A 17,766-nucleotide genomic window follows, 5' to 3' on the forward strand; every position below is an offset into this window, starting at 1 on the left:
GAGCCAAATAGAGAACATGTTCTCTATTTCCTCGTTGTTCAATGAGGAAAGTTGGCTCGCCGAGATCCTCGGCGGCTTCACACAGAACTCGACGAGCAAAACGATGAGTGGGAATGAACACTAATTATGTTGCTACTTTAGGCTTGGTTCACACTAGTGCGAGCCATGTGGCCCTCGTTTGCTCAGGCACGGCAGCCCATTAATTTGAAGGGGCTGCTGTGCAAACCGCAGAAAAAAAAGGGCATGCATCTTTTTTTTTAAACGCAGGGAAAGCGCACATTCTTTTTGACCATGTGGTTTCTCTGCGTGTCCCGCATCTGCAACAGGAATGTCAGGTTTTAGCACTACCTGTGGCTCCAGTGGGGAGATTTTCCCTCACTTTATGTTCTGGGGGGGACAAGGTTTCACCAGACAGAAAATTAGGGAAAATCCACAACAGAGAAAACAGCCAACAATAAAAAGCTAACAGGAGCGTATTTTACTTTTCTCTGTGGTGCGGTTGGACTTTAATTTTCCTCCTGTCTGTGCAAAATGTTGTCCGCATGAATAGTAACAACATGATTGCAGAGCAATTGGGGTGCAGCCCTGTTTATTTAAATTGTAGGTATAATTTTTGCCGTTGCATCTGAACGACCCCTTATGCCTGCTTTGTTAGCTTAGGGTGGGGGGCGTCAAACTGCAGCTCAACTGCCTATTTTTACACCCCTCCCCCCCATCACATGTGTAAATGAGCCCTAAGGCCCCTTTCACACTTGTGCGACCAAAGTAGTGCAGGGACTACTTTGAAGTCGTACTAATATGAATGGTTGTCATTGGAAATCATGGGAAACGACTTGTCATGCTACTTTGCCACCACAAATCGTGAGACAAGTCGTATAAGTGTGAAAGGGGCCTAATAGGTCCGAGACATGGTACTTACTCAAGTAAACACACATACATTCAGGGCCAGGTCACAAAGGAAACTTTGTAGCAGAGATTAGTAGCAACAACAAATCTCTCTCTCCAGCTACAAAGTAACACAAGCCTATACCAGAGTTATGTAACAAGTGCAGTTTAGAGATAAATCCTACAACAGTGCAGTTCTGAGTGATTATACCTTATTATTATCAAGATAATTAAAAAGAACCAGTCAATTATGTTACTGTATTAATATTACATGAATACAAGGTCAGAGTAATCATTCTCCAGTAGTATTTATTTACATAAAATGTACAGGGCTCAATGCAATTAAACGTAAATAGCGCACCAAAACAGCAATTGTTATTTTTGTGGTAAAAACACATATACTGATAGTGAATTCACTTTAATATTGCATGCGATGTTTGGATTAAATAAATTACGTGTTCCAAATATCGCATGCGATATTGTTTAGTGAATTGAGCCCATTGTGAGGTACATGCAGGAAATAAGAGGTGGGAAATTGCAGCCTTATATACATAAAACATAAAGACAACCACCAGGTTTAGGGCCAATTCAGTGAACTACCTCACAATGCATGTGGTACTTTTTTCAGTGCACAGCATCATAACGCAGTATTGTGAACTGCGCACGCAAGGGACAAAGCATTATGCATGGTCATGAGGTGGAACTGCGCTGGAATGGCTGCACCTGGTGTGAATCTACCCTCATGTCATGGGAGGGCCTTGGGCACCTCAGGTTCGATGAGCCCCTCATACACAAAAACGAATACATGGCAAATCACCAAATTTAGACATAAAAGTCCACTTGAGCCACCAAAATGTATTTCAAAGTGGTACAATATTTTCTTTCATTCATTTTGTATTTCTTTAGTGTCTTTTTCTTCCTGGAGACTCAAAGGGCTTAGGACCTGTTCACACATGCCTGCATACTAAAGCAGAGCGGTTTAGTGTGCAGGCTTCTATCCGTCTTGACACATGACATGGGCTGGTGTAATGTGCGTTTTAATGCATCACGCTGTTCCTCATTTATTTCCATTTTTTGGGCAGCTTTATTTGCAGTGCACAAAGTGACACTTCATTCATGCCACTGCACCGCAGCAGAGCGCTACATTGGTGTGCGATGACATGCAGCACCATCCAGTGAGGTGCAATAAAATGAAGCATATCTGTAGTGCATTTTATTGCACCTCACCGCCAGTGAGAACAGGGTACAAAGAAAACAGTTGTTTTCCATGTGCCCTAGTGGTGGCTAGCATTTCCCAGTGTGGAAAAATGGCAGTCACTGCACTGTGTGTGTGTGTGTACACGGAGGCGAGGCAGCCATCTTGGGCACACGCAATACCACAGTAGAATATTTCACTGATGATTGCAGGCTACAGATTTCTTCCTCAGATACACTGTAATAAAAAAATAACGAATTCTTTCTTTACACTTTGTATAGAGGGGAGCTCCTTCTGGCAGAGGGCTAGGGGCAATTGTCCTCTTTGCCCTTTATAAATCTGGCACTGACACCTGCATATAAATCCCATACTACATATCTATAAAATAAAGTCTATAGTCCCCATATGTAGAGTTTATGTCACTGTGTAATAAAGGTAACCTTTAAGACTGGGGAAGTGCCCTTTAATGTTTAAATATGTACACTACTGTCTCATTCAGGAAAGATTTACCACAAACATAAAATGTGTTACAGGGAAACTGCAGTCTGAGTAGGAATATTAAGGGGAACCTTCACTGACAGAAATGTTTTACTCTGGTATAATTTATCAGTTCTAAAATATATTTTGGTGGCTCAAGTGAAACACACAGGGGGGTTTATTTACTAAAAGGCAAATCCACTTTGCACTACAAGTGCACATGGAAGTGCAGTCACTGTAGATCTGAGGGGGACATGCAAGGAAAATAAAAAAAAAACAGCATTTTTGCTTGTACATGATTGGATGATAAAATCAGCAGAGCTTCCCCTCAGGTCTAAATCGACTGCACCTCCAAGTGTACTTGTAGTGAAAAGTGGATTTGCCTTTAGTAAATAAACCCCATAGAGTGCTTACACCCTTAGCCTAGGTTCACACTGCTGCGAATTCAAAATCGCGGTAAAATGCGCGATTTTACCGCGATTTTGCGGCTGCGATTTTGCCGCGATTTCGGCCGCAATTTAATGTAAATCGCGGACCGAAATCGCAAAAAGTAGTACAGGAACTACTTTTTGAAATCGCAGATGCGGCGTCGCACTGATTAGGACAGTGCCATTGCCGCCGATTTGAGATGCGATTTGACATGTCAAATAGCATCTCAAATCGTTCTCAAATCGTTCCAAATCGTACCCAGTGTGAACCAGGGCTTAGTAAAAGTCTCCTACAACTGCCTGTGTGTGCTGCGTCGTCCATTTTTAAAGTGTGCGACTTAAAGCAAACTAATGTCATAGTAGTTATTATTATGAATATTATTATTATACAGGATTTATAAAGCACCAACAGTTGGCACAGCACTTAACAAAATGAAGGCAGACAGTACAGCTACAATACAATACAATACAATTTGGTACAAGAGGAATCAGAGGGCCCTGTTTGTTAGATCTTAGTTACTGATTAGTTGGTGCGGAAATTGAAAGAAAGAAAAAAAAAAAAGGAAATTCTGCGCAGAGGTAGGTCTAGCCTATTGGATTTATGCTAGGTTCCCACCTATGTGTTCGGTGCAGTCTGTGTTTGCACAAGTACTTGAATAGAATGCTATACCTGCGGGAAACCTTTTTAAAACCGCAGCTGCAGGGAAATCGCATGGTGTTTTTGCACCATGCGATATCCCTGCAACCACATATGCACTGTGTGTTTAGATGCATGGCGGTGCCATTAAGAATAAATGGCAGCCCCGCGTGTCTGTAAAAGAGCAGGTGGCGGATAGTTGCTGGTGCAGGAACAGGTGTGATTCCCGCAACCACCCAACACAAGGGTGAACCTAGCCTTAGACAGCAGTGTTCTAAAAAGGATACAGTTTGAATTTAATAAGGAACTTTTTTGTTAAAGCGGTGGTTCCCCTAAAAATAAACTTTTGACATTGCATTTGCTATAATAATTACAGTTAGAATCGGCTGGTTTTATGTAAAAAATACCTCCGTACGTAGCGTTTGGTATATTCGTTCCCACCGCCACTTCCGGGTACGATGCTGGCGGTGGGCGTTCCTAATTGATGGACAGGCATCCGACCGACGCATCCATCGCGTCACGAGATGCCGAAAGAAGCCGAACGTCGGTGCGGCTCTATACGGCGCATGCGCACCGACGTTCAGCTTCTTTCGGCATCTCGTGACGCGATGGATGCGTCGGTCGGATGCCTGTCCATCAATAAGGAACGCCCACCGCCAGCATCGTACCCGAAAGTGGCGGTGGGAACGAATATACCAAACGCTACGTACGGAGGTCTCCTGTCTAAATTGTCCCTAGTATGTTTGAATTAGGAACTTTGCAAGCTCCCTGAGAGCAGGGACTGATGTGAATGTATAATAAATAGTGTTGCTCACGAATATTCGTACTGCGAATATTCGGCTCGAATATGGCATATTCGAGTATTCGCGATATATTTCGAATTTCGCGGTGAATATTCGCAATTCCGAATATTCGCATTTTTTCAATTTTATTTTTAAAACAGATCACATCCTATCGACGTCTAAAAGCATTGCTGGTATGATTAGAGACCCTGGGCCGAGTAGCTAAGCTGAGGCGATCCTTTTATGTTGCCGAATTGAAAAAAAAAAAATTGCGAATTTTCGCTAATGCGAATATGATTGCGAATTTTCGATAACTGTGGTAGGAGAACTCTGATTGTCTCTGATGCAAAAGGGGGGGGGCTTTGTGTATGTTTCTGTTATGAATATTTGTATGTTTGATAAAAATTGCGCATACCTTAAAAAAAGGGGAGAATACAGCAGCAACTCAAAAATGTTATACAACATAAATTAATACAAGACAGAAAATGGAGTCGCTCTACAAGAATAAAAAATATGTCTAGTGACAAGACATGTGGGCAAATTATAAAATAAGCAAGCGCAAATAACTTGTGAAATACACAGTGAAACAAATATATAAAGAAATATAGTCCCAATAATAGAAAAATAATCTTTCATAAAAATGTCTTTGATATGTGAAGTGAAAAAAAGTCCAAAGCATGCAGCATGAACGTGTTCAATCTTCAAGGTGTTTGATTGACAAACGGCTGTGACAGATGGATAGAGTAAAGAATCACCACCAATGCAAAACACTTTTTATTTTCTATTGTAAAATATCAAGAATATTCTGAGCCAATCAGAGTGCTCCTTCCGCATTTGCCGAATATTCGCAATTATTTTGTATTGTAAAATATCAAGAATATTCTGAGCCAATCAGAGTGCTCCTTCCGCATTTGCCGAATATTCGCAATTATTTTGTATTGTAAAATATCACGAATATTCTGAGCCAATCAGAGTGCTCCTACAGCATTTGTCGAAATTGAGCAGTAAATATCGCATTCGCATTTTGCGAAATTTCGAAAAAATATCAAGAATATTCTGAGCCAGAGTGCTCCTACCGCAGTTATCGAAAATTCGCAATTATTTTCGCATTCGCAATAGCGAAAATTCGCAATAATTTCATTTTGATAAAATATCACGAATATTCGAATTTAGCGAATATATCTCGAATATTCGACTATATATATTCGAGATATATCGCGAAATCGAATATGGCGTATTCTGCTCAACACTAATAATAAATGGAACATGCTGTAAATACTGTCTGTGATAGATATATATATATATATATATATATATATATATATATATATATATATATATATATATATTCACACACACACTGTGTAAATATATATTTATACACATACATATACACACAAATATATGTATGTATTTAGTTATTACACACATATAAATATGTATTTGTTTATATTGTGATGGGCTGCATATAGCTGTAGGTTGGTATATGTCAACACCCCGACATTGGATGCAGACAATATGTGTCCCTGGACAGTGTCTCTGCTAATTTTCTGGCGTTAGCAGTTTGTAGGTGACCACAGCAGTGCTGCATCCAGAGGTGACATTTAGCTGAGCACAGTAACTACCTGCCTATTGTAACATGAAAATGCATGTTAGACGCCTTGTTAGTGCGCTGCTACCGAGATCAGTGGGACCAAAAATGTGCATTGATGCGGCAAAACAAACGCACCTATCTAATTTTTCTCAATGCATGGCATTGTGGTGCACAGGAGTGATAGTCTAGTAATGTGCATTAAATTACAGCACACTGGCCACCCCATTCACCTGTCTGATGAGCCCCCTCCCATTCACCTGTCTGATGAGCCCCCTCCCATTCACCTGTCTGATGAGCCCCCTCCCATTCACCTGTCTGATGAGCCCCCTCCCATTCACCTGTCTGACGAGCCCCCCCACATTCACCTGTCTGACGAGCCCCCCCACATTCACCTGTCTGACGAGCCCCCCCATTCACCTGTCTGATGACCCCCCTCCCATTCACCAGTCTGATGACCCCCCTCCCATTCACCTGTCTGACGACCCCCCCCCATTCACCTGTCTGACGATCCCCCCATTCACCTGTCTGACAAGCCCCCCATTCACCTGTCTGATGACCCCCCTCCCATTCACCTGTCTGACAAGCCCCCCATTCACCTGTCTGATGACCCCCCTCCCATTCACCTGTCTGACGACCCCCCCCATTCACCTGTCTGACGACCCCCCCATTCACCTGTCTGACGACCCCCCCATTCACCTGTCTGATTACCCCCCACACTCCTATCACCATCTGTACTACTTTCTTCTAAGTTAGTCTCCAGCAGAAGAGATTGTGTATAGAAGTATCAGGTGATGGTGTGTATAGGGAGGGGAGGGGGTCAGAGATCTGTCACCAAGTCATGTGACCCTTGCTGGCTCCTGTACTCTGGGGGGGGGGGGGGGTGGTGACCTGTCACTGATCGGGTCATCTCGTACTACAACATGGAGCAAAACCCTTCTGTTGTTGTTGGTTGGTTGGGGGTGTCCTGTCTGTGCTGACCCTGCAGTGTGACCCCGCACAGATGTGATGAGGACACATACAGAGGCTCCTATGATGACAGGTCGCACAGTATGACGTCACCGGTGTCCCCATACACACAGCACGGTGAAGGTGTCCCCATGTTCCAGGCACTTACCGCAGTCCAGCCGGACCAGTTGCGGCAGGCGGTAGGAGCTGACGATGAGATCCAGGGGGAAGGAGGCCGAGCTCCACTTCACATCCTTCACAGGAGGGTCCATCTTCTTCCCCCTTCCCCGGTCGGGGGGGGACAGTACGATCGGGGGCTCCAGGAGGAGAGAGGGGGGGGTGCTCAGCTCATACTCCCTCTGGCTGGCTGCAGATGGTTGTGCCCGGCTCTGTCTCCGCTCCGGAGTGCAGGAAGACTCACCATACCAGCGACTGATCAGCGAGCTGTACGGAGGAAGGAGCCGCCTGTCACCCCGGAGATCCGCCTCCTCCCAACACATCCACACCGACAGGAGGACACTTCCTACACCGGGAATGACGGCGCCCCGGACCCACACTGATCCCTGCTGGCCGCTGCCGGTACTGCACCTCCCCTCCGCTACACAATAACAATTAGTCATGCAACATTGTACCCAAATGACATTTGGATCATTTTTTCCCAAACAAATAGAGCTTTCTTTTGGTGGTATTTAACCTCTTTGCTTAGTTAGTTATAACATTTTGCAAACAGGTATTTTTTCTCTTTCGCAGATGGGCACTGGTAGGTGGCAATGATTGGTGGCGCTGATATTTTTTTTCCTCTCCTCTGCCCTTGAAAGCATTCAGAATATCAAGATCAGTGTTTTTCAACACTTTCAACTTTCAAAAAATGCCACTGTTGAGATCCAGATGAACTGGAAGTGATGCCATGTCGTCGCTTCTTGGTTACCATAGTGGAGACCCTATCAAAGCCAATGCTGGCTTTGTATGGGTCTCTGACTAGCTGGCGGACATGCCAGCTGGTAGCTCAGGTCTTCTGGTGGGATGGGAAAGGCGAGCGAGCCTTGGTGGGATTGGGGGGGGAGGGATCTCCTCCCGCTGCTTTAATAGCAATCAAGCGGCTAGTTAGCTGCTTCAATTGCTATTACAAAAGAGCCGACCGCCGGCTCTAAAAAACGCCATCACCCGATACAACCACTTCAACTCCAATGACATACTAAGTACGGGATTAGGCGGGAATTGTTCAACCCTTTTTTTGGGGGGGACAAATTAGGCTTTCATTTGGTGGAAAATGGTAACAGATATCTCCTGATTTTTTTGTTTATTTTTTAAACTGGCCCAAAATTCTCAATATGTTTTTTATTTAGCAACATATTCCATGCTTTTGCCACAACTTGCTGCCAAAAAGCAATACCCCATATGTGTATGTTATTTGTTGGCTGTACCTGTAGAAACATGGGTGCCCATTTTGCTTGTTTTGTTAACCTACCTAATCCCTGATTCACACTAGAATGCTTTTTATAATCCCACCTAAAATACACTAACACCGACCTTTGACCCTTACCTTGACCTTTGACCCTAACCTAACTGAAACCCTAATCTAGCTTTTTTTTTTATTTCACACACAATATCCTTTGTTTACACTGTTCTCCTCCAGCAAGGAGAAAAAAAGGCAATGTATTTTTTTCTCCATTCAAGAGGTGAAAAAAAAAACATAGGGGCGGTTATATAGTAACTGATCATTATGCTAGCCAATCAGAGGCTCTTGGTGAGAACTCAGTCTCTGTGCTGGAAGTTCAAACACAGTGGCACATATACAGTATGCACCCCACAGAAGATGACGCACTTCCGTGAAGCCACATATATGCGTATGTTCATCAGGAAGGTGTTCATCAGCACAAGGAATGGTACTTACATTCAATGATAAGTGCCTCCCATGCTGCTGTCTGGTCTGTTAGTTGAAATCCAAAGTTTATTGGAAGATGAAGATGAATGAAAAGTTTACCTCCTCCATGCCTAAGTCCAGGGTTTGTTTCTCACAGAATAGGAGCAGGAACTCCCCTGGCACCTCCAAGCACTGACCCTTGGTCCCACCCTCTACCTACCTCCCATTGAAGCCCCTTTTAGAGAATACAGAGACAAGTATAGTTTTATAATGCCAAGAAATTTGGATGGAATTTTGTAATAATAATAAGAAAGGCAACAAAATAGTGCCAGCAGCAATGGACACCCCCCAAAAATACTCCCCCATCAACAATGGCACCCCACAATAAAATACCACCTTAGCAACAATAGACCCCCACAATAAAATTCCACCCCAGCAACAATGAACCCCCACAATAAAATACCACCTTAGCAACAACAGACCCCCACAATAAAATATCACCCCAGAGACAATGGACCCCACACTAAAATACCACCTCAGCAACAATGGACCCCCACAATAAAATTCCACCCCAGCAACAATGAACCCCCACAATAAAATACCACCTTAGCAACAACAGACCCCCACGATAAAATATCACCCCAGCGACAATGGACCCCCACTAAAATACCACCTCAGCAACAATGGACCCCCACAATAAAAATACCCCCCCCCCCCATCAACATTGAACCCCCACAATAAAATACCCCATCAACAATGGACCCTCACAATAAAATACCACCCCAGCAACAATGAACCCCCACAATTAAAAACCCCCCATCAACAATGAACCCCCACATTAAAATACCACCCCAGCAACAATGAACCCTCACAATAAAATACCACCTTAGCAACAATAGACCCCCACACTAAAATACCGCCCCAGCAACAATAGACCACTACAATAAAATACCATCCCAGCAACAATAGACCCCCACAATAAAATTCCACCCCAGCGACAATAGACCCCCACAATAAAATAACACCCCAGCAACAATAGACCACTACATTAAAATACCATCCCAGCAACAATAAACCCCCACAATAAAATACCACCCCAGCAAACAATAGACCCCCACAATAAAATAACACCCCAACAACAATAGACCATGACAATAAAATACCATCCCAGCAACAATGGACCCCCACAATAAAATACCATCCCAGCAACAATAGACCCCCACAATAAAATGCCACCCCAGCAAACAATAGGTGTAAACGAGGCTGGTCGCCGTTCTGACAGAGAAGAACACAGTGATCTTCTGTTTCTGCTAAGCAGGAACACGAATCTCTGTGTTCCCCCAGTCAGTCCATCCCTCACACGGTTAGCAAGTACCTCCTAGGGACACACTTAACCCTTTGATCACTGATGTTTACCCCTTCCCTGCCAGTGTCATTAGTACAATTACAGTGCATATTTTTAGCACTGATTACTGTAACAATGTCACTGGTTCCCAAAAAAGTGTAAAAAATTTCAGTCCGGTGTCCGATCTGTCCGCTGCAATGTCACAGTCCCGCTAAAAATTGCTGATCACTTTATTACTAGTAATAAAAATAATAAATAAAATATCAATATATATACGCTTATTGTTTTTTGTTTTTTTTACCAAAAATATGTAGCATAAATTGATGAAGAAGTTAGTTTTTTTATTGGTTATGTATTATAACAGAAAATAAAAAAATATATATTTTTTTCAAAATTGTTGCTAATAAAAACCACAGAGGTGATCAAATACCACCAAAAGAAAACTCTATTTGTGGTGCCGTATTATATAAAAATGTCCAGGACTTAGAAATCCCCTTGGCATTCACACATCTTCTTCCCAGCTGACAGGACGTGCTATGCGGCTTTTGATTGGTTGGCGCCGCCCATGTGATGGCGCAGACCAATTAAAATGCTTCAAAATGTCCCTCCTGATGAGGTTCAGCTCCGGGTATTTTTAAGCTCGGACTCCTGAGGCGGCTATACTGAGGGCTCAGAATGGGAGATTGCTGTGATCCAGGTTCCGGGGGGGTCCTGTGTAAGTTCACTTTATAGATTTTTCTGCAAAGGTGAACTTACCTTTTAAGGGTGTAAAACCTTTCCGGGGCTGTAGTGACAGGTAGGTTGTTCCAAACATCTTGGAGAATTAATCACGGATGCTCTGTGGATATAGGCAGCCTCAAATCTTATCTCTATATCTAATCACAGACAGATTTGATGATGTTGAGATCAGGGCTCTGTGGGGGCCAAACCATCACTTCCAGGACTTCTTGTCCTTCTTTAGAATGAAGAGAGTTCTAATGACATTGGATGCATGTTTGGGGTAGTTGTCCTGCTGCAGAATAAATTTGTGGCCGATCACATGCCTCCCTGATGGTATGGAGTGATGGGTAAGTATCTGCCTGTATTTCTCAGCATTGAGGACACCATTGATCCTGACCAAGTCTCCAAATCTAGTTACAGAAATGCAGCCCCAAACTTGCAAGAAATCCCCACCATTCTTCAATGTTGTCTGCAGACGCTCATTATTGTACCGCTCTCCAGCCCATCGGAGAACAAACTGCTACAACCAAATATTTCAAAACTCATGAAAGTAAGGTACATAAGCTTGAACAGGAATTCATTTTTTTCATGAACAATTTTACTGTTGGAAAATGCTTACATCATTATTATTATTTATATAGCGCCAATAGTTTGTGCATCGCTTTACAACTTGAGGGTAGACAGTACAAATACAATACACTTTGAAGTGGTTGTAAACCCTTAAAAAAAACTGCAAGACAAAGGCATAATGAGCTAGTATGCATAGCATACTAGCTCATTATGTATTACTTAGCTTAGATAGAAGCCCCCACAGCCGTCCTCGACCCCCCTCCCGGCCGCGGACATCTCTCCCGGAGCTTACTTTCGGGTATCGTGGCTCCGGTGCTGTGACTAGCTGGAGCCGCGATGACGTCACTCCCGCAAATGGGCGCGGAAGCCGCCGGTAACGGCACAACTAACTGAAGCAGCGGCATGACGTGCCATTGCTTAAGTGCGCATGTACTGATCACTTCGGCACATGCAGACACAGGGAGATATCTCCTAAACCATGCAGCTACAGGTAAGCTTTAATATAGCCATAAAGTTCGAAAAATGGGTTTACAGCCACTTTAACCACTTGACCACTGGGCACTTAAACCCCCTTCCTAACCAGACCAATTTTCAGCTTTCATACAACATTGTGCCCATCTGAAATTTTTGTCCTTTTTTTCCCACAAATAGAGCTTTCTTTTGGTGGTATTTGATCACCTCTGGGTTTTTTTATTTTTTGCGCTATAAAAGAAAAAACACTGAAAATTCTGTAAAAAAAAAAAAATCTTGTTTCTGTCATATTAGCAGGTATTGCGGGGTATTGCGGAGTATTGGGGGTATTGCAGAGTATTGGGGGGTTATTGCAGAGTATGGGGGGGTTATCGCAGAGTATGGGGGGGTTATCGCAGAGTATGGGGGGTTATTGCAGAGTATGGGGGGGTTATTGCAGCGTATGGGTGGGTTATTGCAGAGTATGGGGGGGTTATTGCAGAGTATGGGGGGGGGGTTATCGCAAAATATGGGGGGGTTATTGCAGAGTATTGGTGTTATTGCAGAGTATTGCACAGGGAGGGATGGCTGAGCAGGGATGGATGGCTGGATCTGTGACTGCATTTGTCACAGATCCAGCCACAGCAGCTGCTGCTGCCACCCGCCAGGGGGCGCACGAGAGGAGGATTCTGGGAGGAAGTCCCAGGGACTTCCTCCCAGAACAACTCCACCGTGCTGTAGACGTGTTTTGTCTATAGCGCGGTGGTAAAGAGGTTAATACAGTAGTAATCGGAGCGCTTTGCTCCTTAGAGCTTACAATCTAGGAGGGCGGGTCAAGAGATACAAAAGATAAATACTTTGGGGGATGAGCTGATGAGCTGATGGAGAAAATAAATGTGCAGTTAGGTGAGGGTCAGATAGGCTTCTCTGAAGAGATGAGTTTTCAGGGATCGTCTCAAAGTGGACAAAGTAGAAGAAAGTTGGACAGACTGGTGTATTATTGCAATGTTTGTTTACAGATACAATAGCATATCACAATGACTACACAATCCATATATTGTACACTTTTTCCCTTATGCTATGAATAACACCAGTTAAAAGAAAAAATATATATATATATATATATATATCTTTTTCAGTTTCTATCCCAGATTGCTTTGAACTTATTCTCAGTTACTTTAAATCACTGCGCCATCTAGTGGTTAAAGTAATAATACATATTTTATTAACAGACAAAAAGGGGGCAAATAAGGTAAGTTCATTGTTGAAGTTAAATTATATTGACCCTGCCGTGTCTAGAGATTTTTGAAGCCTAGATACTCAAACTAAGTTTAGCAGCATTGGTATAAAATGGTATACAGGATATGGAATTAATGTGTGGTCAGCAGAGGGGCCCATTCAATAAACATAGAAAAGTGACGGCAGAAAAATACGTTAAAAATAAGTCTGCCCGTTTTTATTTTTTTTGGTTGATGTGTCCTTGTCACTTTCTATCAGCTGAAAAGAAAGCATAAAGACATGTATTATCTACAAGTCCCACCAATCCACCTGGTAATGGGGACAAACAAAGGCAAACATGTTTGAAGTCCATACTCGAATGCCTGGTACACATTTTTTTTTTCAGCAGGAAAACGGCTGAAATTTGTGTTGCATACACACGGTCATACTAATCTTGTCTGAAATTCCGAACGTCAAGAACGCGGTGACGTACAACACGTACGATGAGCCAAGATCAATGAAGTTCAATAGGCAGTTCGGCTCTTCTGCTTGATTCTGAGCATTCACGTTTTTTTTGCACATCGTAATTGCATACAAACGAACGCGATTCACGACAGGAATTTTTCCTGTCACGAAAATTGAGATCTTTTTTTAATCTTTTCTTGGCCAGAATTCTGACAGAGAAAGTGCGATGGAGCGGTCAGAATTCGCGACAAAAAGCTCACATAGCAATTTTCTCTTCGGGAATCGCGATCGTGTGTACAATGCATAACATTAGAGTCATGCCCATCTGGTAAACAGTTATTAGTCTCACTTTGCTGGTGTTGGATCACAATTGAAGAGGTCTTTTGAAGATTCATTTTTCCTTTTCTGCATCAATTTTTATACAGACTTTTATGTCAGACATTACATTTTTTATTAATTTCAATAGGTCACTAATTCTTTGGTTTGATGTATTTAGTGCAGCAGATTTTGTATATCTGTTTATTTCCATGTCAAATATCTCATAGTGTGCTTGCTGCGTTTAGTAATTACCGGTAATTACGTTTCTTTTTGTTCCACAAGCACAAAAATCACTTTTTGCTTTTAAATATTGTAATTGCTGTGTGTAAGAAGAGGTCATACAGCAGGGATATGTCAGCAATGAAAGGTTATACTGAGTTGGTTAATTTGTGAAAAATGACAACAGCGCAGGTACTGTAACAGATCAAACAGCAAACAGTAAAATCTGAGTGATTAAAGTAGAGGTTCACCCAAAAAGTAAATTTTTAACATTAGATTGAGGCTCATTTTGTGAAGGGAAATCGGGTGTTTTTTTTTAAATCGAACCTGTACTTACTGTTTTAGAGAGAGATCTTCTCCGCCGCTTCCGGGTATGGGCTGCGGGACTGGGCGTTCCTATTTGATTGACAGTCTTCCGAAAGGCTTCCGACGGTCGCATACATCGTGTCACGATTTTCCGAAAGTAGCCGAACGTCGGTGCGCAGGCGCCGTATAGAGCCGCACCGATGTTCGGCTTCTTTCGGCTACTTGTGACGCGATGTATGCGACCATCAGAAGCCTGTCGGAAGACTGTCAATCAAATAGGAATGCCCAGTCCCGAAGACCATACCCGGAAGCGGCGGAGAAGATCTATCTCTAAAACGGTAAGTACTGCTTAGATTAAAAAAAAAAAACACCCGATTACCTTTGACAAAATGAGCCTCAATCTAATGTTAAAATCTTTTTTTCGGGTGAACTCCCTCTTTAACTAAGATAACTAGCAGGTTGTAAATAATTAACACATACTAGTCCACCTCTTTTTTTAACTTACATATAACCTAAGAGTGTGAAGAAGACCTATAGGTGGTTACCACATCAACACCACGGCAACAGTCAGTAGTCAGTAGTCCACATGTACTAAACCTTCTGCTGGCCAGCTTGTTGGAGCCCAGAACTTTGTGTTTTTGTTAACTAGGTTCCCAAAAGTTGGTATTACACTATTAGTGGTTACACTGGAGCTGTGATTAGTGTTTAGACAGGTGAAGGTCCCCCTTTGTAGGTGGCCCTGTGACATCATTACAGATGGAGTGAAGTCTGTAAGGGAAATTGTCCCCTTAGGGACACCATGCGTTTCTCAGAGTAGTCAGCTGTCTAAATGGACACTGCAACCTCTTGAGAGCTCTGGCAGCCATCTCGGTGTCTGACCTTATCAAACAGGGTACCCACGCCATTCAGATATGCCTGGAGCAAGTGGTGGTTCAGGGACAGAGACCCTGCAGGTGACGGAAAGTGCATAGTGAAGGGAAAGGTGAGTACCGTAAGCTCAGGGACAGCACTTGTCTGGTCTCTGGAGGAAATATATCACTATTCAGACAAGTAACATGAGGTGCTTCCTAGCGGTATTATAGTGCCATTCTGTTATGCCACAAGCCACCATCCCTCCAGTGGAAGTCATCCTCCAATAATACAGGCCCAACCCTGGTGACAGTGTATAAATAACAACTGCTATATTGTCCTATATCAGTTACAAATAACTGCTTTCGATAATTTCTGGTGACCTGTATGCAATATACAATATATATTATAACATCAATAATTGTGTGCCTGTGCCTGACTGGGTACCCTGGACCTAGGCCCTGCTTTCAAGTGCAATGCAGTTCTGTTATATATAATATCTCTAATAGGGATGAGCTTCGAGTTTGAGTCAAACATTATGGGCCGTTAGCGCCAAATTCGAGTGTCACGGCCCATAATTAACTGCGGCATCGCAGTACATTGCTGGCTGATGATTGGCCAAGCATGCACTATGAACTGCATGCTTGGCCAATCACAGCGCCGTAAGCAAAGTGAGCCATAATTGGCCAAAGCCAGGGTGGCTTTGGACAATTACGTCTCAGGAGGTTTAGTACACCCCCCACACTATATAAGGCCGCCTGCGTGGCGGCCTTGTGTAGTGTGTTGCGGCGGTGGTGAAAGACAGACAGAGAGAGAGAGAGAGAGACAGTGTCATTTCAATTGAGTTAGATAGAGCAGGCAGGGGAGTCAGTTAGCTGCAGTTACAGTGTGTAGAGGATATATATGCATCCCAGGTGTTGTATATATATTTATACACTGTATTCAGTTTAGCTAGATCCGTTCCTGTATTCTCTTCATATTATACTGACAGGCAGGCAATTGTGCTAGCTGCAGTATTTTCACTTGGTGTACTGTGTTCTTTGTACAGTGTGCACCTCAAGCTTACCTGAATACAATTGCTGGTGTTCTCATACTAATACTACAAGCAGGGAGCTCCAAGTATTGTCAGTTAGTGTACTGTGTCCTTTGCAAAAATGTACCAGTTCAAAATTACAAACAGATTCTACTTAACAACAAACCTACAGTCCCTGTCTTGTTTGCACCGCCTGTATACTGCTGTTCAGAGTATATAGGGCCTGGGAGCCCCACGCCTTTCCTTTTTTTAATTTGGGTGCAGTGTTACCCTTAATATCCATACAAGACCCAAAGGGGCTGGTAAATGGCCTGGGGGGGGGGGGGGGGGACCCATGCCATTTTTCTCAATGATTTTCATCCATATTGCCGGGACCAGACATTACATTAAAGCCGCAAGCAGTTTTAAATGACTTTTTTTCCTATATAAATGTCATTTTGTGCAGGGACAGTTCTAAACACGGGAAACACGTGCCACTTCACAGGCATACTAAAGAAACCCAGTACGTACGATATTTAAAGGAATATTTCACTTTTTTTCACTTTAAGCATCATTAAAATCACTGCTCCCGAAAAAACTGCAGTTTTAAAAACTTTTTGGTGCCAGTTTGATATCTGTTCCGTGGTGATGGTGTCTACTCTCAAGTTAACCATTTGATGCATGGACTTAACAATTGCTTATCATTTAGTGACCATTGCTGCATTTTTTTGGACCTGTTTGCACTTATTTTTTGATGTTGTTATCATATAAGCACTTGCACTTTAAATCACTATTGTATTGTTGACCTTATAGTTAACATATTAATTCACGCTAGAATTTGGAATTTATTTATCACCTACTATTAGCGCCCCCTTATTACTATACACCCCCCACATTGCTAAAGTTGTTTTCGCACCACTTTAGGGGAGCAGCTTCCTTAATATATTTTACATTACCATAGCACAGAGTTCTCTATTTACTCAAACAAATCCGGCGTGTTCGCAAAGCCCACGTGCAGAGCCCATCAGGAAGTTGGCACTGCGCTGCGCTAATCACAGGCCGTGAGACATTGTCCCGATGCGTGGTCGATTGGGAAATGTAGAGATCGGGAAATGTCTCACTGCCTGTGATTAGTGCAGCGCAGTGCCGACTTCCTGATGGGCCCTGCACGTGGGCTGTGCGAACACGCCGGAGCTCATTCTTACCCATTAGGGTAAGAAGTTTGAATTAAAGGGATCTGCACCTGACTATGGATAAAAGGGACACTCTGCCACAGCAATACATGCAGCTAGTCAGTTATGCTGTGGTGCTCATGTCATGTGCCACAAAGAGAAATCATTTACCTTGCCAGACAGGGCTTCATCATCATTAAACCACCACCAACCTGACCTTAGCAGGTCATCGTGGCATCTCCAAGTATACAGTCCTCCCCTATCCACTCCTCCTATAACCCCCTGTTGTTAAAGGGTCAGTCCATCCAAAACTGT

General features: G+C 43.1%; 1 protein-coding gene across 1 annotated transcript in view; it reads right to left on the reverse strand.

The window, feature by feature from the left end:
* Positions 1-7,450, reverse strand: part of GAREM1 (GRB2 associated regulator of MAPK1 subtype 1) — a 198,424-nt gene extending 190,974 nt beyond the window's left edge. The window contains exon 1 of the mRNA XM_040354123.1: positions 7,113-7,450. Within this exon, the coding sequence (XP_040210057.1) occupies positions 7,113-7,443 (331 nt within the window). The 5' untranslated portion in view covers positions 7,444-7,450. The remainder of the gene's footprint in view (positions 1-7,112) is intronic.
* Between the last annotated feature and the right edge of the window lie 10,316 nt (positions 7,451-17,766).

The sequence above is a fragment of the Rana temporaria genome, chromosome 5 (assembly GCF_905171775.1).
Source record: "Rana temporaria chromosome 5, aRanTem1.1, whole genome shotgun sequence".
NCBI lineage: Eukaryota > Metazoa > Chordata > Amphibia > Anura > Ranidae > Rana > Rana temporaria.